The following is a 27655-nucleotide window of genomic DNA, read 5'->3' as shown; positions in this document are numbered from 1 at the left end:
GACATTGATTTTGTAATGTCTGAATCTCCAGTTAAAAGATACTTGAGTAGCCAGAGCTGTGAAAGATCTTTTTCAGCCTGAGTCTTTCTAGAGGAGTCATAGCGAACCTATGACACGCGTACCAAAGGTACCACGAAATTTTGAGTGATAGTCCAACATTCACCAAAACACCAAAACTATTCTCCCTGCTTGGATCACCAAAGAAACTGAATAAACAAAAATACAAGAAATATGCAAGTTTACACCACACAGAGCTTACAATGGATTCTCATTATCTAAATCAGTTGTAGATTTGAAGGACAGGGACAAGAATATCTCGGAGGGCACCCATGTGGCCAATGCTATGAACTCATACATGATCTCTTCCCCAGAGGCGCAAGGCCTATAGGAACATGGGGTCACCCATGTCCTAAGGCGCATGCCTTTCTGTCACGTGGGGGCAGGGTGCTGTGAATGGAGGCAGCCCCTGGGCAAACCCTGTAGCCCTGAGGCAAAGAACCCTGAGATTGGATGCCCTCCCCATGGGCGTGACCCACTCCACCCGCATGACAAAAATTTTTTTTGCACTAGGACATTGGCGAATGCCTGCAGGGGGTGCATTTTTTAGACATATCAGCACGCAAAATTTCACAACGCATACCATCCAGGAGACTGAAACTCCTTATGCGCAAGCTCCCCAAGTTTGAGTGAGGGTGCTTGGTTCAAGGAGTCCAAAAGAGATTATATGTGGACTCCCAAAGCAGGGGTGCTCCATCCCCATTGTTGTTTCCAATGTGGGAGCTAATGGTGAGGAGATGGGGGCTACAGTTTTGAGGGTGGATGTCCATAACTTTGGCCCCCCCTGAACCAAACCTGCACCAAGCTTGGGGGTGCCTATCATCTCCAGATAATAAATTCCCTAGAGAATTTTGAGGTGCCCGATACATCCAAAAAAATTGCATCCCCTGCAGGAACATCCACCAGGAAATTTGCCCAAGCAAATCTTTGTTCTGCATTGAGCTTTTCTGCATTAAGCTGTCAATGGGGGGTTACCCAGGCTGTGGGGGGCACATTTCTGAAGGCACAGTCTCAAAACTTTCAGTGTCTCATCAGGAGACTGCCCTAATGATACCCCCCAAGTTTGGTGCAGTTTGGTTCAGGGGGGCCAAAGTTATGGACCCTGAAAAGGGTAGCCCCCATCTCCTATTAGCTCCCATTGGAAACAATGGGGGGATAGGGGCACCCCCTTTGGGGAGTCCACTTAACTTTGGACTCCCTGGAAACTCAAACCCTCACCAAACTCCTGGGGAAGTGGCATAAGGACAGTCTCCTGATGATACGCTGAAATTTTGGTGCCGCTAGCCTAAAAACTGCACCCCCTGCAGGCCAAAAATGGAAAACCACTAAAATACCCAAAAACGAATCCAGCATTTTGATGCCCCACACAAGGTGATGCCCTGGGCAGCTGCCCACCTTGCCCAATGGGCATTACGCCAGTGCGTTGGGGCCCCAGTGACAAAACAGAGTGCGCCCCAGTTACACGCCACCAAGCCCCCCTTTCAGGGAGGCAGGGGCTGGGCTCGGCGGGGTGGGGTGGGGTATGGCAGGAGCTAGTCTGCAGAGAGGTGAGGGCAGGGCTCAGTCTGTGGTCAGATGGGTTTTCCTTTAGTTGTGAACTGCCCACGCGACTCTTCATTGGCCTACTTTTAGCTTGGTGGTGGACTACCTTCCCTTCAATCCTTCTGAGTGGGGTCAGTTGCTTGCCTTGGATTTATTTGGGATACCAACCTGATTCTAAACCAGTACCTTATAGTTTATGGTGAGGGATCATTGGTGGTAGAGCCTAGGGGGCGATGTGTGTGTGCGCGTGTGTGCACACATGGTAAGGAGGTCCTAGGGCAGTGGTGGCGAACCTATGGCACTCCAGATGTTCATGGAATACAATTCCTATCAGCCCCTGCCTCCAATCTGGTGCATTTTTAAAACTCCTAAGCATGGGGGAGGGGTTGAGGTTAGGGGTTAAGCACCAGCACTACTTTGGTTGTCAGAGAATCCTTATTTTTGAGTGCTCCCTCAACTGAGTGCAACTACTTGGCTACATTTGTTTATATTTCTTTTATGTTTTATCCCTGTTATGGAGGAACCTCAAATTTTAAAATCCCAATTGTGTGATAGGAAGTGGTTGAATCTTTCAAGATAAATGAACGAAGTACAGCGTTATTGACAGAAATGGCAAGTCATTGTGCCTGTTGGTTCATGAAACAGTAGTAAACAGAACGTGGAATGTATAAGACATTTTGTAATCAATCATCACAGCTTTTGGGAAAAAAGAGGAAGAAAGGAAGGAATAAGGTTCTCAGCAGCAACTCCCCCAAAAATGTCAATCAAATAACTTTCTTAAATTCCTAAGAAACCCTACAAATTTAACATCAGCAAGTTTCAGTATTTGTCACTAAAACTCAGTATGGAAAGACCCTTACTGCATGAGAATTTATTAAAGACTCTTCTAATACATATATCTTTTATGTTACAAGATATGTTTGTTTCAAGACCCTATTATTAAGCATATTTCTGAGCTACCAGTCAGCAGAAATACCATTAAAGACCAAGTGATGACAATTATCTCTGACACACAACATCAATTAAAAGTAGACTTTAATTGTAATTATTTTTTTATTTGTCTCAATTAAACTACTAATGTGACCTCATTGGTTTGGTTGACTGTCATTGCTAGATTTTCCAGTGGTTAGACAATGAGAGAAGAGCTGTTAAAGTTAAAAACAGTGCCAATAATTACGTCAGGGAATAAAATATGCAAAATTGTTCTAAAAATGCTCTGTGACCTAAGCATTTATATGTATAAAGTTGTGATAACAGATGGAACACCCAATATGGTGGGGGGTGGGAGAAGATTGGATTTGTGAAACTGTTTATGGAAGCTGTTGGACATCCAGTTGTGCTGTTTCATTGCATAATCCACCAGGAGGTGTTGCGTGCCAAGGCAGGATTCACAGAACTACATGACAGTTGTTACAAAAATAGTGAATTTAGTAGCTTTTTAACCCCTCCGCAAGAAAAAAAAATGTTCTGCACTATTACAGGAAGTTGAATCACAACAATATGAGGTCGTTGAGCTGACGAAAATTCATTGAAAGATTTGTGGAGGGTTATGAAGAAATTGTTATATGTGGAGACTAAAAATTTAGACGTTTCCTCAGCTCAGTGATGGTACATGGATCAGTACACTGATGCTTTTATAGACTTTGTACGAATGAACTGAACTTAAAGTTATAATTTATTTATTGAATTATAGGCCGCCTCATCCTTTTTTGGCAAAAGTATTGACATGTTTGGGTACATAAAAACCTTTGAAACTAAACTTCAATTTTTCAAACAAGATGTGAGCACTAAAACTTATAAGCATTTTTCTCGATAAAACATTTTTTGAGGTCAGCTTGGATGTACAAGATGAAAAAGAGCCCTTGCATTTAAAGCACCAGCACGTTTTAGACTCAAGAACTGATCAGTTTGGTAGAAGATTTAATCAATTCAGAAGTTTAGAAAAGACAATTAAAATCAGTAACTGGAGGTAGTAGTCTTCATTATATGGAATTAAATGATTTCCGGTGGCTACAAATTGAAAGATGATTGCTGCAGATGGTGAGACTCCCTCGCTCAATAAGTACACCACAACGACAGGCTGGAAAGGAATGGGCCGCAGCCCGTTTATTAAACATCAAACATATAAACAAGAACTATTTACATCAGAGCTGGGCGGCAAACGGGTCGCACATCACATCCCAATGAATGGGAAACTGGCGGGAAGGGAAGCCCCAGAGATCATATACTCCTAAATGAAGCTTCCACACTTCCGCGCCCTGCTGAGAAGGCGGGCACCGGCTGAGCCCCAAGGCAGCCCCAGCCCGTCTTCCTCCCGATTAACTGCTGGGGGTGTCGAGACACCGGCTAATGCCCATGGCAGCGCCTGTCGGCCCATTTAACCAACCCGCTCCCTGGGGTGTTCCGGGCAGCGACCCGGCCTGCCGATACCGGAAGCCTGCCAGCCACTTTACGGCCCCTACACAGGCGCAAGCCTGGGAGCCCCAGCGGAGAAGGCTGCGTTCTCTCTCCCAGAGTAATGCGACTTACCGTTGCAAATACGCCAGGACTCGCGACAGTAAGGACCCAAAAATTCCCGCTAACCCTAATTACAAGGGAGGGTGGGTGGGCCACGCCTTGCTGGTTCTGCGCCGCCAGGAAGAAGCGCTGGACCGGGGAAGGCGTCTTAATATACCCGGGGCTCCTCCGCCCTTTTGCTGCAAGGAGCCAATCATTTTGCACCGGTTCTGCAGCTTGCTGCCAGGCCATCACGCATGCCCGCCTTATCTTGCTGCGTTGCTCACCACGGCAGCAATGGCTGCCCCTGGTTATTCAGGTGCATCTTATTTGCTGCAGATGAGGTGAGACTCCCTGGCTCAATAAGTACACCACAATGACAGGCTGGAAAGGAATGGGCCGCAGCCCGTTTATTAAACATCAAACTATATAAACAAGGAACTATTTTACATCAGAGCTGGAAGCGACGTAAAGCGGAAGTGCAGCACATCACATCCCCAATGAATGGGAAACTGGCGGGAAGGGAAACCCCAGAGATCATGCTACCTAATCGCTTAAACCACACTTCTCGCCTCTGCTGAGGGGAGATCGAGGCTGCGGCTGAGTGTTCCCAAGGCCGCCCCAGCCCGTCTTCCTCCCGTGCTTTAACTGGGGGGTGTAGCGGGCAACGGCTAAGCCCATGGCAGCTTCTGTCGGCCCAACCCAACGCCCACTCCCCTGGGTGTCGGGCAGCGGCCCCGGCCTGCCGGCCTCGCTGTAGCCTGCTCCGCCCCACCCACCGACCCTACACGGGGAGGCGCAAGCCTGGAGCCCCAGCCGGAAGGCTCGTTCTCTCGCCAGATGTGCGACACCGTTGCAAACCCGCCACGAGCTGCCCACCCTTGCAGCTCACCGCCCAAGCTCCTCAAGCCTGAGCCTGTCTCTATCTTAACCACCGCCGAAGAGTAAACTGAACTGACTGAAGCCACAAGTCCATGCCCCATTGGGACAGGTGGACGCCATCCGGCTGAAAAAAAGGTCCATGGCGTCCGGGTGATTTCGGAGTGTTCTGCCACCGCTCCCGAGGGAAAGCACCACCTTGGCGGCCGCCTTGTTAACTTTTCTGCAGGCCCTGTCCACTGCAGAGGATCCAACGCTCAGCTCAATGGGCCCGCTGCACCATCTCGGACCAAACCACGGTCATCTCAGGCCGCTGCCTGGAAAACCTCCTGCGCGTGGCGGCCAAACCACAACGCAGGTCAAGGCCCGTCATGGCAGGGAGATCCTCCTCCCCAAGGTGGATGACCAGGAGGTCTGGCGTAGCCAGCTGAAAAATGTATTCAATGACCTTGGGCTCTAGCTCATGCCAAAGCATGTGCCCCTGCCCCATCCAGGCAATTCTTCACGTGCGCCCGAGTCGAGATGCGGCCCCATTGAATTGCAGGCGTAGTCCCCGACTCTGTCGGCGAGACTGTGCCCCTCGACCCCCACCTGCCGAGAGACAGTCTCCGGCGTCCCTGGGGGCACTGCGGAGGGGCATCAACAAGTCAGGGATGGGCGAATGTACGCCCGAAAGGCCCCCGACCGCCACCTGCCCAAACTGCGGATATCCTCCGGGGCCCTGCCCTCTGCTGCCACGGCCGTGGCGGCCCCTATTCTGAACGAGTGCAGGCCGAACTCCGCGGCCGGTAGCCCAGCTTGAGCCAAGCATGCCCTGAACACCGCCAGCATTTGGAACCTGGTGAGGGGGGACCCATCCTCGTGCACCAAAAGCATGCCGCCCACCCGAGGCCTGTGCCGTAGCCACTCAATAAGGGGAGGGAGGGGGCAGGTGGCGTCGCCCGGTAGGGCTGGCATGGTGACCCAGGCCCCGCGGCCCTCTTGGTTGGTTTTTGAATGGGCCAGCCAGGCGTAAACCATGTCCCCCGACAGGACGAGATGTTCCCTTTGCAGCGCGGTGCTGGAAAGTCAATCCCGAGTAGGGGCGACCAGTTCCCCAGGCCTGAAAGCCCCGTGGTGTGCCAGGTGGAAGGCGGCGGCGAAGAGCAAGCGCTCATAGCGCGAAGCGCACACCTGCCTTAGCACTCCGGTGACCGCCCTCAACACTTCCTTGGTGACTGGGTGCCTGAGGTCCCTCTGCCTGGGCGCCTGAGGTCCCTCTGCCTGGTCTCTCTGCCTGGTGCCTAGTGGCTGGGTGGCGGCGGACTACAAACGCCTTGGTAACGTCAGGGAAACCGGAAACCTTGCAGTAAAAGGCGATGCCCGCCAGGTGCACCCCCATGGTGCGCGGGTGCATCCCCTGCCCATGGAGCCGGACCAGATACTCGAGGAGGAGGCCGGTGTCCACCCCACCGCAGACCGGGCGCCCGGAGGACGCAGCGAAGCTCAGGAAATCGCGCATGGCTCCGTCGTATTGCCTGCACGTGGCCGGTGCCAACGAGTTCAAAACACCTGTGATGACGTCTCGTTGCCAAGGCTCCAGAGGGACGCCGGCACTGTCGCTGGGAACGGCTCCGCCCCGGGGGCCAGGCGCCGGAAACGATCCACCTGCTGGCGAGATAAGGCATCAGCAATCTCATTCTGCAAACCTGGAACGAAAGCAGCTTTGAAAGAGATGTTATGAGTGAGGCAGGTGAGAACCAAATTGCGAACCAGGCGCATGACCCGTGCCGATTTGCTCGACTGTCTGTTTACCACACGCACCACTGCCTGGTTGTCGCACCAGAAAAGCACCCGTTTGTTAAGCCAGAGGTTGTGCCAAATGTGCACCGCCACCAGGATGGGAAACAGCTCCAGAAAGGTGAGATCCCTGGTGATGCCCTGCGCGTGCCACTCTGGGGGCCAAAGGCCCTGCGCCCACTGACCCCGGAAGAACACACCGAAACCAAAAGCCCCAGAGGCATCAGAGTGCACCTGCAACTCCAGGCCAGGTTCCAAAGCTGATTGCCACAGAGAGATGCCGTTGAAGTTTCGGATGAAGGACAACCAGACCTGTAGGTCTTCTTTCATGCCCCGGGAGACCCTGATGTGATGGTCAGGGGACTTGCAGCCCGACAAGGACCTCGCCAGCCGGGAGCAGAAAGCCCTACCCGGGGCCACCACCCTGCAAGCGAAATTGAGGTGGCCGAGTAAGGACTGGACCAGGCGCACCCTGCATTTTCGGAGGAGGAGAACGGACTGGAGCAGGGCGGAAAGGGCTGTAAGCTTGTCAGCCGGGAGTGATGACGTGCCTAGGACCATGCCCAGGTGAATGCCCAGGTAGCTGAGGGCAGTGGCGGGCCCCTCCGTCTTGTTGGGAGCCAAGGGGACCCCCAACTCGGCGGCCAGGGCCTGGAAAGCCTGCAGGGCAAGATCACACTCCCGGGTGCCCTGCCTGCCGATAAACAAGAAATCGTCAAGGTAATGAGTCACCAAACCGGAGGGCACCCTCTGCCTGAAAGCCCATTCAAGGAAAGTGCTGAAAGTCTCAAAGGCGGCACAGGCAAAGGAGCAGCCCATGGGCATGGCCTTGTCCACATACCAATTTCCTTGGAAGTGGATGCCCAGCAGCTCGAAATGGGCAGGAGCCGGAAGGCGGACTGAATGTCACACTTAGCAAGGGATGCCCCCGGACCCGCCTGCCTGATGCAGAGGATGGCCACGTCCAGGGTGGCATAACGGACCGAACAAACCTCTGGGTCAATGAAATGATTCACGGAATCGCCCCGGGGGTGGGAGAGGTGTTGAATTAAGCGAAACTCCCCTGGGGCTTTCTTAGGCACGACGCCAATTGGGGAGACCCTGAGGTTGGGGAGAGGAGGGTGACTGAACGGGCCAGCAATGCGGCCGGCCTGGATTTCCTTGTTGAGCTTGTCAGCCACCACTCCAGGGAGATCGCGGACAGATTTTAGGTTGCTGGCATGGTAAGCCCTCCTTGGGCCTAGGTATGGGATGCGGAAGCCAGAAGAAAAACCATCCCCCAGCAAGCGCGCAGCCCCCCTGTCTGGGTAAGGCTGCAGCCACTCCAACAGCACCCCCAGCTGAACGGGTGTAGGAGCCAGCGACTGCAGCTGAGGGGCAACTCAGTGTTTTCTGGGGCGGGAGCGCTGCCCTGGCCACCGGCATCTTTTTGGGAGGGCCCGGCGCCGGGCGACCGGGCCTGCCGAAAGGGAGGGCGTCCCGCCGGCTTGGGGCAGCTGATCCTGCTGTGGCTGCCGGAACAAAAGGAGCAAGAGTGCTCAAATCTACATTTTGGCCGCTGGCAAGCACCTTTGTTGAATTCCCAACACATCCCCTTTGCCCCCACCCGCCCCGGGTAGGCTCTGCCGGGTTTTGTTGGGACGGGAGGTTCCGCCGCCCCTCCCATGGTACGAGCTGGACCACGACCATCCAAGTTTGGTCGTGGATGAGATCCCCAACGGAAGAGGCACTTGTGCAGGCGTTCTTGCGGGTGGCCTCGTCGTAAGCGATGGCGCAGTTTCCCCAGCCAGCGCCCGAGCCCGCAGCACATGGGCCATGTGAGCTGCCAGGTGCCAGGCCCGGCGAGGGGGGATACGCTGGCGGCCCAATGAGGGCCAGGAATTCCGGTGAAGCCCTGCAGCCAGTTGTTAAAAATTCCGCTTCGGCTGCTGCCGGGTCGCTTCCGTTTTTTTGTTGGCCTTCCTCGCCTCCGACAAACCCAACTCCCCACACTCCCCGCGCGCAGGGAACTTAAAGATGTCCACGTAATACCCATCCAGCGCCCGCTCCCGGGAAGACTTCCTGGGGAGGTGGGACCCGGGCGAGAGTTGCAGCGGTGCGCTCGTGGGCCCGGACCAGGGGATGGCGCCGCCACCCCCAAACGCCCTGCTGGGCGCGGCTTTGCAAGCCACAGTGGGAGAGCAGGCACCCTCTCCTCCCGCACCCAAAATTCCCCAGTAACCTATAACCGCGTCATCATCACTCCAGTAGACTCACCCGACGGCGAGGAGCTGGGGGGATCGCCCTGGAGGAATGGGAGCAGCCACTGACGCATCGGGCTTCCTCCCTTCCTGCCCACTGGCGCCCCGAGGGGCCGGCCGGATCAGCGTCCACCCGATGTGGACGCTGGCGCTGACCCGGTGGCCGAAAGAGTGCAGCTCCTCCGCTGCCCTCCGCTTTCGAGGCTTTTCCCGCCCCGGGCGCCGCTACCTCGGCCGCCGCCGACGCCGATAGGGCTCAGGGCCCCGGACCCCCGAGGTGGGGTCAGACTCTCGCCAGCCGCTCCGCCCGAGGACTTGGGAAAGGTGCAACAGAAGGGTGTCCACCATGGTTGCGGACCATTAGAGCAGGATCGGTGCCTCATCCTGGCCCCGGCAGGTTCGGGCCGGGAAGATGCAGAGCCGGCACCCCCCGGGACCGCGGGGAGGGCCCCCCCTAAGGGAGACTGTCCTGCCACGCCGACCGGCCGGCTCCTGCCGATGGGAGACAAGCCCAAACCTCAGCGGCCGCCCTGCGCCCGCTGCTCTGATTCGCCCAACAACTGGGCGAGTAGGTCAAGTGATCGACGTACGGCCGTACCGGACGCAGTCGGGGCCCGACGCACTGGCCTGTTCAACAGAGCACCTGAGCTCTGGCCCGGATGGCACCGCCGCCTCTGCAACAAGGCTCCCTGCTCTTTGCCGCTTTTCGGCCCCGCATGGCGGCCAAGCATTCTGTAGACCAGCCACGACCCAGAAGAGGTGAAAATAAGAAAAGGTTGAAACGAGAGAAGCGAGGAGAGCCAGAGGAAGAGGAAAAATCAGCTAAGAAGGCCGTGTGACCAGTCTCCTTCCAGGCCTTACGCGAGACACCAAACACACGACCACGCCTTGCTGGTTCTCGCCGCCAGGAAGGGCGCGGACCGGGGAAGGCGTCTTAATATACCCGGGCTCCTCCCGCCTTTTTGCTGGGAGCCAATCATTGCACCCGGTTCTGCAGCTTGCCGCCAGGCCATGCATGCCCCTTATCTTGCTGCGTTGCTCACCACAGCAGCAATGGCTGCCCCTGGTTATTCAGGTGCATCTTATTAGCTACAGTTAACAGAGTTCCAGGCATGCATCTGGACTCAAGTGTTTGTTAACCTGAAGTCTCAGCTTGAGGATCTGGAAAGCAACTGCCTGCAGAATGAAGACTGTCACTATGAACAAGAAATTTTGAATGCTTGGAGATGAATACTAGAAACTGTTTGAATCCTTAAAAATCTAGCCATGGCTGTACTCACAATTTTTCCTCTATATATTTTTGCAAGACCTTATTCTCAGTGTTAGATAATATTAAAATGGAAAAAGAAACCAACTGACACATGAAATTAGTGCTGCTTGCTTGGGCTTGAAGTGCACACCAATTTCAGACTTACCTATTAACACTTAGCAACAAAAAAGTCATTAATTGATATTAATTAAATAAAATACAATGTGTTCCATATTTTTTCAGTTTGATTCAAATTATTACTTTTTGTAATTATTTGACATTTCTTTATATGATAAATAACACCACAGATGATTTGATTGAATTTTTAAAATAAATGAATATGTAAAGGATGGTGGAGTGACACCCCAGAAGAGTCAAATTGGGCATTTTCTGAATTTTTGACACACTGAGCCCAAAAGGTTTGCTATCACTTCTCTAGAGCCTGCATCTGTCATTACAGAGAAAACTGAGCTAGATTTACTTTAATTATTTAAGGTATTTTTATACTGCATGTCCTTAATAGCAATAGCCAAATGGATGACTGGGTACAAAACTGGTTCAGATAACATTCAGCCTGGCAAAATATGATTACTGCTGCTTCCAAATCATAGGAAATCATGGTTTTAGAGACAAGGGGTTAACAATAATTTGCTGATTTGTACATCATGGTAAACTAACCAAATTATAATGAAGAGGCAAATCTGAGAGTATGTGAAGCAGGAAGGAACATAAATCTGCAGTGTGCCCTTAAAGTACACTAGACTGTGATTTTGAGAATCTGTTTCATTGGATTTGGACTGGGCAACTGACTCAGCTATGATTATGATTCTAAAGTGTTCTTTAGCAGTTGAGTTTTAAAATATTTCGGGTGTTGTGTGTTTTCCGGGTTGTATGGCTGTGTTCTAGTAGCATTTTCTCCTGACGTTTTGCCTGCATCTGTGGCTTTCATCTTCAGAGGATCTTCTGAAGATGCTAGGCACAGATGCAGGTGAAATGTCAGGAGAAAATGCTACTGGAACACAGCCATACAGTCTGGAAACCATATAACACCCCAGTGGTTCCAGCCGTGACAGCCTTTGACAATACTTCAAAATGTTTTCTTGTATTAGTTAAATATTGATTTAAAAGTTTTGTTCTACCTTTTTCCCAGCTCAATGTGTCTTACAAATACCAATTTAAAACATACAAAGTAAGACCCCAGATAATCCACCTCTGCCCAGAAGATGCCTGCAGTCTGTATTAAAAGTCCTGCATATATCTAAAGACTCACCTTCTCAGGAAACTCATTTGACAAAGTGGTAACTACACTGAAGAAAGCATGGTCTCTGGTAGAATTCAGGTGGGCTACTTTGTAAGTGAGGCTGTTGTTGGCACACAGGAATATATGGAAAGAGATGATTCTTCCCAGAAACTATAAAGGTTTTTGAAAGTCATAACTTAGAAACTTAAATTGAACTTGGAAACAAACTGGCAGCCAAATATTTTATTTATTTATTCATTTATTTTACAAAATGTATACCCTATTTTTCTGCCTTCCTAAGAGCCACCAACGTAGTTAACAAATTAAAACCATAATAAAACCACACATTAAAAACCATTACAACCAACAAAAACACATAATTCAAACAAAAGTCGAGCTAAAATACAATACACTTAAAATATTGAGCAGTAAGTAGGAATTGCTGATGGAATGCCAAATGCAGCAAAAAAAGTATTTACTTACTGGTAGATGATGGCAACAGAAAAAGACAGACAAGTCTCTCAGAATTTTGTGGGGCAAGACTGAGAAGGCCCTCTCTGGGATTGCCATTCACCTAATCTCAGAAGGTGGGGGCACTCAAAGCAGGGTCTCAGAAGTAGATGACCATAGTGGTTGGGTAGGTATATAAGGGAGAGGGCAGTTCTTCAGTGTTGAAGACATCTGACCATGTATAGAGCTTTATAGATCAATACTAGCATCTTGAATTGGGCCTGGAAACAGACTGGGAGACAGTATAGATGGGCAAAGACAGGAGTGATATGGTCCCTTTGATCCATTCCAGTCAACATCCTGGCTGAAGTATTCTGCATCAGTTGAAGTTTCAGAACACTTTTCAGGGCAGCCCTACATTGAGTGCACTGAAGTAATCTAATTGAAATGTAACCAGGACATTCACCACAGTGGCCACATCTTTTCTGCTCAGGAAAGGTTGCAACAGACTAACCAGGTGAAGCTAGTAAAAGGCATTCCTGGCCACAGCTGCCATCTGCTTATCCAGCAGCAGGCCTGGATGCAGTGTAGCTACTTTAAGATAAGCAAGATTGTTCCTGTCAGCTATCCCCTGATCATAATTGGGCTGCCCATTCTGAATAATTTCCAGGTTCTCTTTGAGGCAGTCCTACATTGCATTAGTCTGGCTATGAAGAATCAGCATGGCTAGATAGGCTGAATCTAAGGTGTTTTTTCCACAGTCCAAATATCCTGGGATGGGAAGGTGAAACATTCCCGTTTGTGCATGATTTTTGCATGGCTTCCAGTCCTAAATCGGGGCTGGCCCACGATACTTCCCTTATCCTAGAATTTTTAAAAATTGCCAAATTGGAGGTTCTTTTTAAAAATCCCAGGGTGAGCCTGCTAGAGCCTGCTACCGTGCAAAAACCAATCAGGAACACAGACGGTTTATTTTTCCCGGCCAGCCTCCTGATTTCTCCACCTGATGTTTGTTCAAGCTGCCACGCAAAAACAACAGCCAATCAGAATGCGGGACACCAAGCATGCTGATAGGTACTTGCAGCTGCCACTCAAAAACAATAGCCAGTCAGAATGTGGGACGCTGAGCATGCTCATTACTGTACTTTCTGCATGTTTACAAAATGTGACTGTCACAGTATTCTAGTCAGTATTTATGCTGATTCCCAAAATCCCCTGAATATTGGCCTTAACTAAGGTGGCTGATCACTCGAATAGAAATGCTGCCGCTTCACAAACAAAAGGAGATTACCACGTGATTATGGTCTTGTGGGATACTGCCACTCAAAAACAACAGCCAATCAGAACGTGGTACACCGAGCATGCTGATAGGTGCTTGCAGCTGCCACTCAAAAACAACAGCCAATCAGAATATGGGACACTTGTAATGTGAATACAGAAGTCCCAGTCTCTTGCAAAACAAAATGGAGTATTTCATCCAGGTCTCAAATCGGCTCCTCCTCCGGGTCTATCCCAGAACATTATGTCCGTCTGGAAAACACCCAAGAAAGGCCTTGAAAACCAGATATAGCTGATAGAAGGCACTCTATCAGCTATTTTCTTTGAAAGAGCAAACTAGATCTATGAGCACCCCAAAGTTCTTAACCTGTTGTGAAAATGCCAGTATTTTCCATTCACTACAAGTGGCTCTACTGTCCATAAAACATCAGACTTCATGCTTAATCTTTCTATTTACCGTGCAATTAACACGAAAAAATTATCTAGCATTCTTACAGCGGTTGCAGTATGGCATCAATCTCAAGTTGCTCTCAATCAACAGTTGGGGTTCTGTTCTTTCAATATGGGCAGAAAGGCAGTTTTGTACATAAAATTCAGTTCTCTTGCCAGCTATCTATGAATGCATGCTGTGTGCAAATCCAACTCTTTGTTTCATAGTTTACAGAAAAGCTGTGTCAGTAGGCAGCTGCACTAACACTGGAAAGCCAACTTCTCCTATGTAACAGTGGGCAGAACAACACTAGTGGGAGTCTGTAACATTCCAGTGTCAATGTTATGTTTGAGGGAACGTGTCACTACATCTAATTCTGAACCAGGCTTTTAGAGTGTGGATGTAAAAATCCACACAGTGGTGCCAGGAACAGGTAGGGGAGATTTTTTGTACAAACCTGAAAGCAACTCCTAGTTTGCATAAAAATTTGAAATGTAATTTTTTTTTTAAAAAACACAAGATTAATAAAAGCAACATATGTTTCTTTAAGAGATAAATGCCCCCTGAACCTGCTCAGCTACATTCTGAGATCTTGGTGGCTTTTGGAGCGGGAGGTGTTAGGCAGCCACAGTAATATTGCTAAGCTTTCCAAGCCTTGATTTCTGTCTGTTGAAGGCATGGGTGAATGGGAGACTGAAAAAGGTAACAGAAGAGATGAAACGAAGCTAGAATGGGAAGAGAAGAAGGCGATCCTGAATGTTACAAATTGTAGATCAGCAGATGGGAGAGAAGAGACTGGAAGAGGTTGCCGGAGAAACAGAAAAACAGAGAGTTACAGTGTGTGTGAACAAGATCTTAGGGTATGAGTGGACTGTAAGCTAAATACAAGTAGTCCATGTGATGCAGAAATCAAAAAGGCTAATGCAGTCTTGGGGTCTGTCAAGAGAGGCATAACATCCAAATTGTCAGATGTCATTGTCCTGCTGTACACATTAGTCAGGTCACACCTGGTGTGCAGTTCTGAAGACCTCACTTCAATAAGGTATGGACAGAATGGAGTGGGAACAGAGTAGAGTGACAAGGATGATCAGGGGCCTGGAAGCCAAAAGGCTGAGGAGCATGGAAATGTTCAGTCTGGAAAAGAGGAGAATGAAGGGGGACATGATTGCTCTCTTTAAGTATCTGAAAGTCTGTCACTTAGAGGAGATCATTGGAGCTACTCCTGCTGGCAGCTGAGGATAGGATTCACAATAATGGATATAAATTACGGGCAGGAAGGTATTGGCTAGATATGAGGAACATTTTTTTTTCAGTAAGGCCATTTCTGTACACCCCCAAAACAGCACCCTAGGGATGGTAAAAACACCGTGGGAAAATGCTCCTTTCCTAACTCTCTCAATCAGCAAGTTATTTGAAAAGTGGCGTCTTCCTGCCAGCGCGCGCAAAGCACACCACCATGAGGGTGCCGCTTTTAGGCCCTGCAGGTTTGTTTGTTTAACTAACTTTTCTTCCTGCAAAGCTCCGGAAGGCAGGAAGAACACGCCACACTGAACCCTAGGGATCGGAGGGCAGCATGGGCATGTCCCTTCCTCCATCCAGAGCTTCGCAGGGTGAAAAGGTAGGTAAACAAAACAAACTGGAGAAGCCGTTCCTGCAGCCTACGGCGGCTTTAGGACTGCCTGCACAGGACCGTTAAAATGGTCCCATGGCTCCACTGGCATGAATTATGCCGGTGGCCAGCCACTTCTGCTGTCCATGCAGAAATGGCCTAAGGGTAGTTCAGCAGTGGAATTGGCTGCCTAGGGAGGTGGCAAACTTCCTTCACTGGTAATCTTGAAGTAGTGTCTGGTCAAACATTTTCAGGTATGTTACAGGCTGATCTTGTATTGAGCAGGGGGTTGGACTAGATGACTTATATCACTCATGATTCTGTGAAAGCTGAGAGGAAGCAGGTAAAGGTAGGTTGGTGGGTGTTTGGGAGAGAAGGAAGATAGAAAGATAGAGAGGCTATGGGGACTGCCAGGGGGAGGGAGGGAAATAGGAAATAGTGTAGGGATGGCCATACTGGAAGAAAATGAGATGCCTGCCACAAGTCCTTGCCTTGTATTATATGTGTCTTGTATAGGTAAATGTTTGCATATTTAAGCTTGCTTGCATAATTATATGCTAGCCCTCATTTTCTGATCTCTTTAAATTTTGTGAGAATTTTTATTATTGCTTGTTCATTAACTTCAGTGGATGAACTTGTAAAATCCTTGCAGTTTATATTCCCTCTCTGAATTACTTTTAATGTGGCCTGTTTTCTACCGTAAGGGAAGTGGAATATCTTAGAACTCGAAACTCATGTTTTCTGTTGCTTCACTATACTGGTTGTCCAGGGACAGGGCTGCCTCCCAACACTCTGCAGGCTTCCCCACCCCCACCCCCTTCCTTACCCAGACAGCTGCCCAAGGACCACAGGATACGCCACAATTTGCAACCTCACTGCTGGAATTACCACCAAGCACCAGAACTTCCTGGAAGCCAGAAGCAAAGAGAAGCTGTAGGAAACTGGCTGGATTACCTGGGCAGCAGGAGCACGCCTCAACTGTTCCACTGAGAAGGGTGGAGCTGGCATAGCCCCAACCCAGCTGCAATCAACAGGCCTCAGTAATTCCACAGTGTGGTGTGGGGCCAGCACAGCCCAGAACAAGGCTCCAGTCAGTGTGGAGGACCTAGAGACCTGAGAGGCCAATCCCGAGCCAGCAGGGCTCAACAGACAGCCCGCCAACCAGAGGTGGGATCCAACTAGTTCTCACCAGTTCTCTAGAAGTGGTTACTAATTTTTTCTGAGTGCCGAGAAGGGGTTACTAAAGCAACCTCCCTGCCCAATAGGGACTGGAGGGGTGTGTGTGTGCAGCTGCGCAACTGTTTGAATCCTATCACCATCGGAACCTGTTATTAAAATTTTTGGATCCCACCACTGCCGCCAACCACTAGTAGGCTGAAATAGAGATCCCCAAGGGGCGGAGGAACCCTTTTGGGAAAAATGAAATGAACACAGGGAGGGAGGCCTATTGAGAAAGTTGAGAAGGGTTGCATGAGTGTTGTAAACCGCTTGGATTAAAATCTGCCTGCTGGAAAACAACTGACCTTGGTGTGCGTCTTTGCTTCATGGGTAGTTCAGCAGGGCACCAGCCTACCCTGCAAGGATGGTGGGGAGGGAAGATGCTCACACTGGTGCAAATTCTTTTCCAATACATTTGATCAGACTTGAGATGCTGTAGGATGACCAGACATGGAATTGGATCTAACCAGGGTTTTTTTTTGCTGGTGTAAAAGGGAAGAAGAGCAGCATTTCCTGTTTCTCCTTACTGCAGTGCTGTTTCACATGACTTTTTCCACAATCCCAGCATACTCATATCAAAGGTGGAAAATGTCTCCTCTTTCCACTTCTATGAGTAAAATGTTGGTCATTTCCAAGCCTTTGCATGGTGCGTGTCAAAACCAGTTTGTTTTCTGTCTGTGACTGTAACAAGTCTTTTGGCAACATGTATTCATTCCTGTAATTTTACAGTGGTAGGGCATCTTGCTTGTGAAACTGCAGTCTTACACAGTATGCATTGCCAAATTCAAGGCTTATCTACAGTGACACAGATATTTCAAAGGTCAGCTGCCTTTCAAGCCATTTCTTCATGACTGGTAGAAGCAGTTGTTTAATAGAAAGTTCAGCCCTGTAAACATAATGATTAGAAAAGCAGCCCCTTAATAGGTTGATCAGAAAATCATTTAGTAACATTTATCATTGCAAAACAAAATAACTGAAGTGGTTCTGCGTGGTGTATGGTAAGGGTAAATCCTTATTTGGATTGAAGATGAAGGAGACTACCTTTAGGATAACACATGCTTACAAGGAAGAACATTTTAGTTATGTCAAAGAATAATCTTCTAACTACGCATTTAGGCAGTATGTATTTTGGTGAGATGTTTCCAGAAACTCTAAAGAACTTCTGTTTCCTTTTGTGAGTATGCTGTTTCTGAATTGTGTGTTTTTTTAAAAAATATTAATAATCTTAAGTGTTTCACTGAACACCTCTCTACCATTGCCAAATGGGCAGCAACTTGAGATATGGCAGAGGTTACAGTGGGTTCGTGCATGCTGGCAGTGAAGATTGATTGAGTATGGAAGAAAACATAGTGTGGATCTGTAAAAAACACACCAAAGCAATAGAATTTGTGGGCGGGGGGGGGGGGGGGCAGCATTCATTATTTTAGAAGCATAGAAAGTGTTTGATAATACAGCTTAACACCTTTTGTTCAAGAAGCTTGAAAATTTAGCGTGGATCAAGATTTTTTGATTGGATATGAAGTATTGTCAAAGCAACATGCAAATATAGAATTGAAAAAGAAACACAACAAGGATGTCCATTATTTCCACTTTTAGTTAATCTTGCATTGGAAGTATTGGCTAACTCAAGAATAAAAAGCTTAAAGATAGATGGAGAAAAGTTTAAAATGAAATGATATGCTGATGATATGGCAGTGACAATTATAAATCCAATTTGGTCAATGCAACAAGAAATGGAACAAATTGGAAAAAAATGGTTCCTTTTTGGCTATAAGATCAAGAGTGATAAGAAAATAATTTTACTGAAATTTTATTGGAGGAAGGAGAAAAAGAAATTAGCAAAATTACTAGCTATGACATGACTTCAAATCAGGTCAAATATTTAGGAATACGTTTGACTGGGCAAAAAGTTACATTATTTAAAGATAACTATAAAATGACATGGAAGAGGATACAAGAGAACAATCAAAGATGCGCTAAATTAAACATCTCATGGCTAGGAAGAATTTCCAGCATTAAAATGGATATCTTACCAAACTTGAACTTTTAATTTCAAATGTTACCAATTTGTATACAAGAAAAAATTGAAAGAATGGCAGAAACAGATAAATAAATTCATCTGGAATGGCAAAAGCCAAGAATTAGATTTAAAGTGCTATAAAATGAGAAGAGAGGAGGATTGGCAGTACCCAACATCAAATTATATAATCAAACAGCTAGCTTGGTTTGGATTTTGGACTGAATTAGGAACCCAGATCAGAGAACCGTAAAATTAGAAATAGCAGATTTGGAAGTAGGTTTACAGTTATGGACAGAAAAATAAATCAAGAAAAGAAGTATAGATCAATAGAATAATAATGTAATCAGATATGGAGTATTAAAAATAACGGATACAACATGAAAGAGAATTAGTCCTCCAATATTTCCATTAAAGTCATCTGTGAAAGCTATTTTGATAAGAATGTGAACAAAAATACTAACTATCAAGATACGATAGATGCTCAAGAAAGAATTAAATCTTGGCAAAAAAATAACAGATGAAGGCAAAAAATGCAGTTAGTCTCAAGATTAACAAAGGAAATTAACAGTGGGAGCAATAAGAAGATTGACAGAAATTGAAAAGGAAATTTCGCAGCACAAAGAACATATTACTAGAATGAATTTATCAGTGTTTATTGCAATATGATAATGGGTGCAACCCTTCAAAGAAGAAATGTCTTTTCAACAATGGGAATTTTTATAGATGAAAGGTGTAAAATGTAGAGCCTACCAGACATCAACACAAAACACCTATAAGATGTTTTACTGTTGGTACATCAGCCCAAAGGACATTGAAAAGAGAATAAGAATTTTAAAGGAAAATGCTGGACATGTAAAGAAGAGGATGGCTCCTTTTAACATATGCAATGGTTGTATAGAAAAGTGAAAAAAAAACCTGTGTGAATGTTTGGGCAGGAAGCCTGCTCTTGGCTCTGGTAGGGACAGAGGAGAGTGCTCTGAAGCTTCTAGAAGACTTGTAGTCAGTTCTCTGCAGCTGGCCTGCACCTGCGCTTTCCCCATGCATGTCTGCCCTGAAGACACTCAATGAACAACAGTTGCAGGTAAGTGCAACTTTGTTTTATACCCCACCTTTCTTTCATCACTGAAGTCAAAGTGTTAAATGGACCAAAACTCTCTAATGTTTATGTCAGGCTGCTGAATGAGATCATCCAGAGTGCTAGGATTGAAATATGTTGATGTCACCCATCTCCATATTTCCAATCCTAACACTCTGGATGATTTCAGTCCCCATGGCACAGAGTAGTAAACTGCAGTACTGCAGTCAAAGTTCTGCTGACAATCCAAGTTTGATCCTAATGTAAGTCACAGTTTCAGACAGCAGGCTCAAGGTTGACTCAGCTTCCATCCTTTCAAGGTTGGTGAAATGACTACCCAGCTTGCTGAAGGTAAAGTGTAAACAATTGGGGGAGACAATGGTAAACCACCCCATAAACAAAGTCTGCCTAGTGCAGGGGTAGGGAACCTGCGGCTCTCCAGATGTTCAGGAACTACAATTCCCATCAGCCCCTACCAGCATGGCCAATTGGCCATGCTGACAGAGGATGATGGGAATTGTAGTTCCTGAACATCTGGAGAGCCGCAGGTTCCCTACCCCTGGGCCCTAGTGTAATCTATCATGCCATCCCATGGGTCGGCAATGGCCTGGTGTTTGCACAGGGAGCAACCTCTGCTATTTATAACTCATCTTTAAGGCAGTGCCTTGAGGCAGTGGCTGTATGGCTAAAACAGAACAAGTTGAATCTTAATCCAAATAAGATAGTCATGATGCTAACAAGGAGGGCTCCTTTGCTGTTCATGTATAGGAAGAGGTACAAGACTGTTGTATTTTCCAGAGCCTTTCAGTGATTCTTCTGAATCTTGTGACCTGGGACCCACGGCTTTTACCCAACTACACTGTTTAGAAAATATATATACCCTTACATTTCCTAGGAGGGGACAGCTTTCCCCTCTCCCACTAAACCAGTGGTTCTCAACCTTATTATTATTATTTATTTTAACCTTCCTAATATTATTATTATTTATTTAACCTTCCTAATGCCGCGACCCTTTAATACAGTTCCTCAAGTTGTGGTGACCCCCAACCCTAACATTTATCAATTTTACAGATGGAGAACACTGATGCAGAGAGTCTTAGGCGACCCCTGTGAAAGGGTCGTTCGATCCCCAAAGGGGTCCCAACCCACAGCACTAAACCCAGTCCTTGCTAAAATTGTCTGCATTGGGTGACTACAGAAACAGAGGAAATTAATGCTCCTTCTTAAGAAAACTCAAGTACTCTTAGTTTTCCTGTTGTGGTTGGATATAGTCTATTTATCCTAACATTCATATCTTGTCCAGGTTAATAGTCCAAAGAAAGCATGCAGCATAATTGTTTGCTTGGTTTTTACATTCACAGATCACAAATTTTTGTAGTCTCTACTCACTTAGTTTAACAAGAGTTATTGAAAAGCAGTGTGGGTAAGGAAGACATTTTATTGTTGGATACTTTAGTTTTAATGGTGAGCACATTGCTCTATTTTTTTGTAATTAGAGGAGTTCAGCTGATCTACATGTTCTTGCCATGATTTGCATTGCTTGTATATTACATATTGTTGTTAACAGGCATCAAAGTACAGTTGTTAGGTGTTCCATAATATTTTCATATTTTAACATTTGTTCTCAGAATTGAATGGTATGTCAGCCATTAGAAACTTGCTCTCTGAAGCTATAAAAAGTAATAGCTGTTGTATTACTCATTTGTTTCTTATTCTAGTTATTTTGATTTTGAGATTATTAGGAGTTCTTAGGCTAGAGAAAAGGTCCACTGTTGTATGAATTGGCCATGGCTTATTGTAATAATGAAATAGTGATGTAATTTCACCGAGATCACCTTTCTCTGAGGCATAAAATGCATAACATTTATTTGATGCTGAAGACTAGAAAGAAATTGTTCAGATTTTTGTGGTGGAACTTACAGGTACTGAGTACTAGCACCCTTTAGTAGGGCTGTCCCATGCCCTGAGGGAGGAATTGGTGGAAATGAGTGCAATCTTGTATATGAGTACCAACATCTTTAAAACAAACAAAAAGGAATAGGTTACATTCTACATCAAAACACCATCCAACATATTAGTATGAGTATCTTCATAGTAGTTAAACAAGACTGATGTTAGGCGAGATCTCATGTTACATAAACTGAAAGAATACTGTTATGTCATAGTGTATTTAAGACTAAACATCTTATGAAAGTTGAACAGATGTACATTTTCATTCCAAAGCCAGGAAATCTTCAATAGTGTTTGATGTGAAATGGAGGAAGGGAGGGAATATGTGAGCGTGATCATTAACTGGGTTCATACCTGTCACAAGCAGACAGAGATTAGCTTATGACATTTGAATATAGCCTTCAAAGGTAGTGATTAGAAAGAAGCTCACATTACAGTCGTAAATTGTCCAAACGTGAAAATTAGAATGCAGCAACTACACTCTGGTTTCAAAACTTCTTGGTAAAGCCTAGCCACAAGGTCCTTTTCAGTTGCTAAGGGCCCATCAGCAGGCTTGTCCCATAACCACTAAGAATTGAGAGCAATTCAGGCTTCATTTCTTGCCACTTCCATTATGGGTGCAGCTAAAATGCTGACTAATTATCAAAGAGTTACCATGGCTTCTTTCATCGGAGTCTTTCACACAGTGCTCTGAAACTCTCTGTTCATCTGGTTTACAAATTGTCAATTGCCTTGATCAGTTAATTTAATTTTGAATTATTTAGAATGCTTAAACAAAACTTCTGGGGAAATGAATTTTGATGTGAGAATGTGTTAAAAAGAATGTCTCCCCTCTGGCTGTGTGGGCTTCCTGGGTTGTGTGGCTGTGATCTGGTAGTTTTAGCTCCTAATGTTTCTCCCTTTACTTGTGGTTTCCTGAACACACTTAGTGGTCAGTAATTCAAATGTTTATTTTGTGCTTTTATTTATACAGATTCAGTGCCCAACGTGCCAATTTGTGTGGTGTTTTAAGTGCCACTCTCCCTGGCACGAAGGTGTCAACTGCAAAGAGTACAAAAGAGGGGACAAGCTTTTGCGTCACTGGGCCAGTGAAATTGAACATGGGCAGAGAAATGCTCAGAAGTGTCCAAAGTGCAAGGTAAGCACTTAGCACATCCTTCAGTATACTTCTGTTCATTTTTATTGGAATGGTCTGTGAAGTTCTTCCAACACTGGGCCCTGTGTGTAATGTCGCTCAAATGGAATTCATTCTTGCTAAGGAAGTGCTGCCACTCCAGTTAAATTCACAAAGTGCTTAACTGCTGCAACACACCAGTCTCTCAGGATAGATGTGATGACAGTGGAATGCTAGTGTCAAGGAAGCAAAATTCCAGGCAAGGTTGGACATTCAGTGTGCTTTGTATTGATTCAGGAAATTGATGCAAAGGAACATGAGAGACCTACTTGACAAACAAAAGCATGAAGAAAGGTTTTATATATGAAAAACAGAAATAATTCCAGTTCACCATGGCTACAGGAAGGTTAATTTATTATTAATACCTAGTTGGTATACCATCTTAGTGTATATTAGATCTGAAGACTAGTTTCTAAAAGTCGTAACCTGGTTTTCAGACACATGGCTGCATATCCAACACAGTTTGGGACACCCAGTATAAGATGCAGAAAGACAGCTTGGATCTTCTGTACAGACTGATTATATTCATTGACTCTAATGGGATACAGCTGGGATACAGATTTAGCTGTAAATACATGAATAGTCACAGGGTTATGTTGATGACCATGGCCATTTCCCCACTTTGAAAAGAAAAGCAAGGCTTACCGGGCTTCGTTAACCGCGGGTGTTTCTGAGCGTGCAGTCATGCTCCCCACTGCCCGCGCTCTGTGCGGGGTTTTGCAAAAGGCGCCATTCTGAACAGGGGCAGAAATGACACACGCTGAGGGGTAGCGAGGGCGGCAGAGTCGGGGCGGCTGTGTTGTCACCGCTCTGGTAGTGGGGAGTGCCACTGGACCCCGCGTTATTTGGAGCGTTTAGCGCGCAACAAAAGGCGAGTAAGGAAATGGCCCATGAATGAAAAAGAAATGTACTACAGGAGACATACTGCAGTCGGCCAAGTAAAGTGCATATTTTTGTTGTATTGACCAGTGATTATTATATCAAAAATTTACTCCCAAATATATGAACTGCTTTACTTGTTCCATGTGTTTCCCTTGACTCTAGATATGAATAATTAGATCTCTATTTTATTTAATTTATTTTACATGAATAATTAAATCTCTAATTTATTTAAATTTATGGTCATGTACATTTTGACATTATATTTGTGCTAACTGGATCTGTAGTATTTTAGATTGTGTAGTGTCTGTAACAAATGCCTAATAAAGGTTTCTTGATTATGTGATTTGAAGATTAGCATGCCTCTAACTCAAGCTTAGATTTGAACTGGGGACTTCCTGGTTCACAGTTCATTTATCCTGACTGCAAAACAAGTATATTTCAAATGCCAAGTTGACAGAGAAATGTTTAGTATGTAATTTGATTTTTTTTCTTCAGAAACAATTAACATTGATATATGTGTCTTTAAGGAACAATTTTTATTCTTGTTTGGTTTGTGTGGTCTGTAGAAAGGAGAAAATGCACTGTGGCTGGTAGGGCAGTTCAAACATCAGAGGCAGCCCTGGCAGCCTGACTGGAAGTAAACAACCAGGCTGGAAATGATGCACTCCTTGTTGGCTGTTGTGGCCTTCAAAGTCTGGTAGAGGGCTGGCCAGAGGGTTAGCCCAAGGAACAACTGTAGAGCAAGAGAAGGCCCAATGTGGCTATCAACAGAGAGGGAAGGCATGGCAGAACCTGCTGTGGAGGAACTCTAGGTGTGGAGGAACCAGGCATGGCCAGGCCTGCTGTGGCCCAGGAAAGGCCTTGGGCAGACATGGCACATGAGGTGTCTCTGGAGGCCTGAGTGGAAGAGAGCCCTCTGATACAGGGTAGAAGACCCAAGCTTGCACTTGGAGAAAACGGGGGAAGCAACTGGGGCATGGAAGTCTCACAAGGTCCAGGACTAGGACGATGGGTAGTAGTGAGGACTGGTGCCAACAGGGCACCTTTATCAGGAATGTACAGTTACCTGGGAAGGTGGGTTGTGCCACAGTGCAGATGGTATGGTGAAGTAGGGGATCCATGGCTGATTTTGCACTTTCTAATGCTCCGTGGCTTAGCCAGGGAGCATACCTGCTGCGGGGCTTCTCATCCTGCTTGTAGTTCCCCACTTCTGCCCCGCTCAAGTCAGAGCCGGTGAGGGAAGCCCCGAATGGTTTTCCACAAGCCCTGGGCTTTCCCATAAGCTCTTTTGGATTCTCTTTCATGCATGCGCAGGCAGCCTCCGTTTCCTGTGTTCAAATTGGCTGAATCTCGTCCCATCCCCCTCACTCACTTTCACTATTTAGTTGTACATGACAAATCAGGCGCTGAGAATTAGCGCCCCTGTCTGCTCCCCTGTCTAAAATCCTTGTGTGTGCAACAGGATCTCCGTCCTCCACCACCCTCCATCTAAAATGTAAATCTGGAATCCTTGTGGGTGCGAGTGAATTGCCGCCCTCCCTGCTACAGAGAACTTTTGCATGCCGGTGGAAGCCTTCAGAACAACAAAAGGCCATTTCAAAAGGACCTCAACCTTTGTGGTTCAAGAAATTTGTGGAGCAAAGCCATTGCCGTGGGGTCGCTCAGGGGCAGAAATGTGGTAGCCACGCTGCAGCACTGAGAGCTGTGGGGAACTCCCTACTGTATTGGGGCATTCCCCATGCCAATAGAGGGGCAATTTCGGTGTGCAAAAACAGCCCATGTGTCCTAAGCTGTAAACTAAACAAGCACTACTGGAATAAGAATCCCTCCCTGGGCGAAGGAGGAACTAGTGTGAAACCACCGTGAACAGAAAGAGGTGGGGACCTGGTCTGAAGTCATGCACAAAAGACAATCAAAATAAATTACCATTTAAAGATACAGAACCCTTCTGTCAGGGATTTTTGCTGTGTGATTAATGGAAGCGGCACAAGTAATCACTTGAGGACTGTGCTGATTTTAAAGAGATGTTCTTTTTTGTTTATCCTGGTTCTGGATTTTTATGTAGTTGAAGTTGTATGTACAGTGCAGTTTAGGCACTGGAAAATACTGTAGTTACTTGAAGTGACTGATGTGGGCAAATGCCAGATTTTTTCTCTTTGTTAATGCCACAGTATTAACTGTTCCTTTGTCCTGTGGAATTCCTTCTAGAGAGGTTGTGTAGCTCAACAGTGGCGCCAGTGTGTGTGACATATCATGACAGCTGAAAAAGGAATACTTTTTTTTCAAAATAGCCTTAAGTGAGGAGGCAGCGCCTACTTAAGCTAAGAGTTTCTGAATTTCTCTCAAGTATCCACCTGTTATTTTACCAGCTTTAGTATTTCTGTCATTTAATAAGTTTGTACTGTAGGGGGGGAATTACAGTAAGAAAATTATTGGTTTGCTTTGTTTTGCATGTTTGAAACTCCTTGCTCAGTCTCCAGTTAACTGATCTCTGCAGCTAAGAAATCTATATCCATTATTGGAGTCTGATGCCTGTGTCATGATATGCTGCACAGTAGCATTAGAGATGTAAAATTTCAGACATTTAAAGGGCACAGGGGGTTAAGAATTCTCCCTCCTTTTTTGAAAAAAAATTGAAGTTTTGAGAAAAAATGAAATATTTACAATACTTTCTTTCCTATGAAATCTAAAATTATTTTACTGGTTTAACAACATAAAATGCATCATTTATAATTGTATTATTTGCCATATTTATGGAATTTAAAAGTATCCCCCTCCCTCCCCTCCCTTGCATGCCACCCCTCGCTCCCCCCTTCCCTTACATGCCACCCCTTTGTTTTCTATAAGAAAAATTGCAAATATGCCCAACTTCAGGGAGAGAAAATCATTTAATAGGAGAAAGGTTTTTAGTGTCCTCAAACTTTTCCAATTTTTTTCATTGGAAAAATTAAAATAAGTCCTAAGACTTTCTTCCTTTTTATTTTTTTCACTGATTCTCCAATTTGGGGGGGGGGTGATCAAAATAAATTGCTTATACTAAATGATAAAATCATAGTAAAATGCCATCCTAAAAACCCTAAAACAGTGGGAGTCAGACTTTGTCTGGTGCCAACACTCCAAGAGAACAGTCTTTGTCAGGTGCCAACACTCCAAGAGAGTAGGTGCCTGGCAAACCTCTGGAGGAATGTCATTCCACAGGGTAGAGGCCACTGTAGAGAAGACCCTCAAGGCCGGCCTCAACCCCCTCACCTCCAAAGGAGGAAAGACAGCCAGGCAGCCCCCCCCCCCCCCCCGACCTCAGCATCCAGGCAGGAATATAAGGGTGGATGTGCTCTCTCACTGTTAACAGTCAAATGAAAATAGGAAGATCATTTAGCAAAAATTTCATGAATTTCTGTTAATGCTGATAAGGATTAAGGTGCAGTTTCAAAAGAAATGGGTACTGCAATACAGCAGAATGGGTATTGCAGTGCACCGTTCTTCTTGGTAGAAATATAAGTTCGAGACACTTTAAATAATTTTGGGCAAAGCTTGGTGAAGAAACAGCAAAGTTTATTAAAATAAGTTTCTTGCAAGCAACAGGCATCTGTCAACAGAGAGAGAGGCGCGCCGAACAGTCAGAAACAACATACATATATTCCCTTCTGATGAGTGGGCGTTTTAAGTCCCGTTGGCTCCCACCAAGGGTTTAGAAGAGAAGAAGAAGAGTTTGGATTTATATCCCCCCTTTCTCTCCTGCAGGAGACTCAAAGGGGCTTACAATCTCCTTGCCCTTCCCCCCTCACAACAAACACCCTGCAAGGTAGGTGGGGCTGAGAGAGCTCCGAGAAGCTGTGACTAGCCCAAGGTCACCCAGCTGGCGTGTGTGGGAGTGTACAGGCTAATCTGAATTCCCCAGATAAGCCTCCACAGCTCAGGCAGCAGAGCTGGGAATCAAACCCGGTCCCTCCAGATTAGATACACGAGCTCTTAACCTCCTACGCCACTGCTGCTCCTAAGTAACTTAAGTAAAAGTGAAAATTTTCTGAACATTTTAAAATTGTGGGAAACAAACATCTGTTCCCCCCCCCCCCGAAGTCAGCAATAG

The 27655-nt window shown here is 46.3% G+C and overlaps 1 protein-coding gene across 1 annotated transcript in view; it reads left to right on the top strand.

Annotated features, from left to right (window-relative positions):
• Positions 1 to 27655, top strand: part of RNF217 (ring finger protein 217) — a 62408-nt gene that overhangs the window by 25578 nt on the left and 9175 nt on the right. Inside the window, exon 3 of the mRNA XM_048505579.1 lies at positions 22486 to 22650. Within this exon, the coding sequence (XP_048361536.1) occupies positions 22486 to 22650 (165 nt within the window). The remainder of the gene's footprint in view (positions 1 to 22485; positions 22651 to 27655) is intronic.

Source organism: Sphaerodactylus townsendi, linkage group LG01, assembly GCF_021028975.2.
Source record: "Sphaerodactylus townsendi isolate TG3544 linkage group LG01, MPM_Stown_v2.3, whole genome shotgun sequence".
Classification (NCBI taxonomy): domain Eukaryota; kingdom Metazoa; phylum Chordata; class Lepidosauria; order Squamata; family Sphaerodactylidae; genus Sphaerodactylus; species Sphaerodactylus townsendi.
This window is presented reverse-complemented; position numbering and strand designations above follow the sequence as displayed.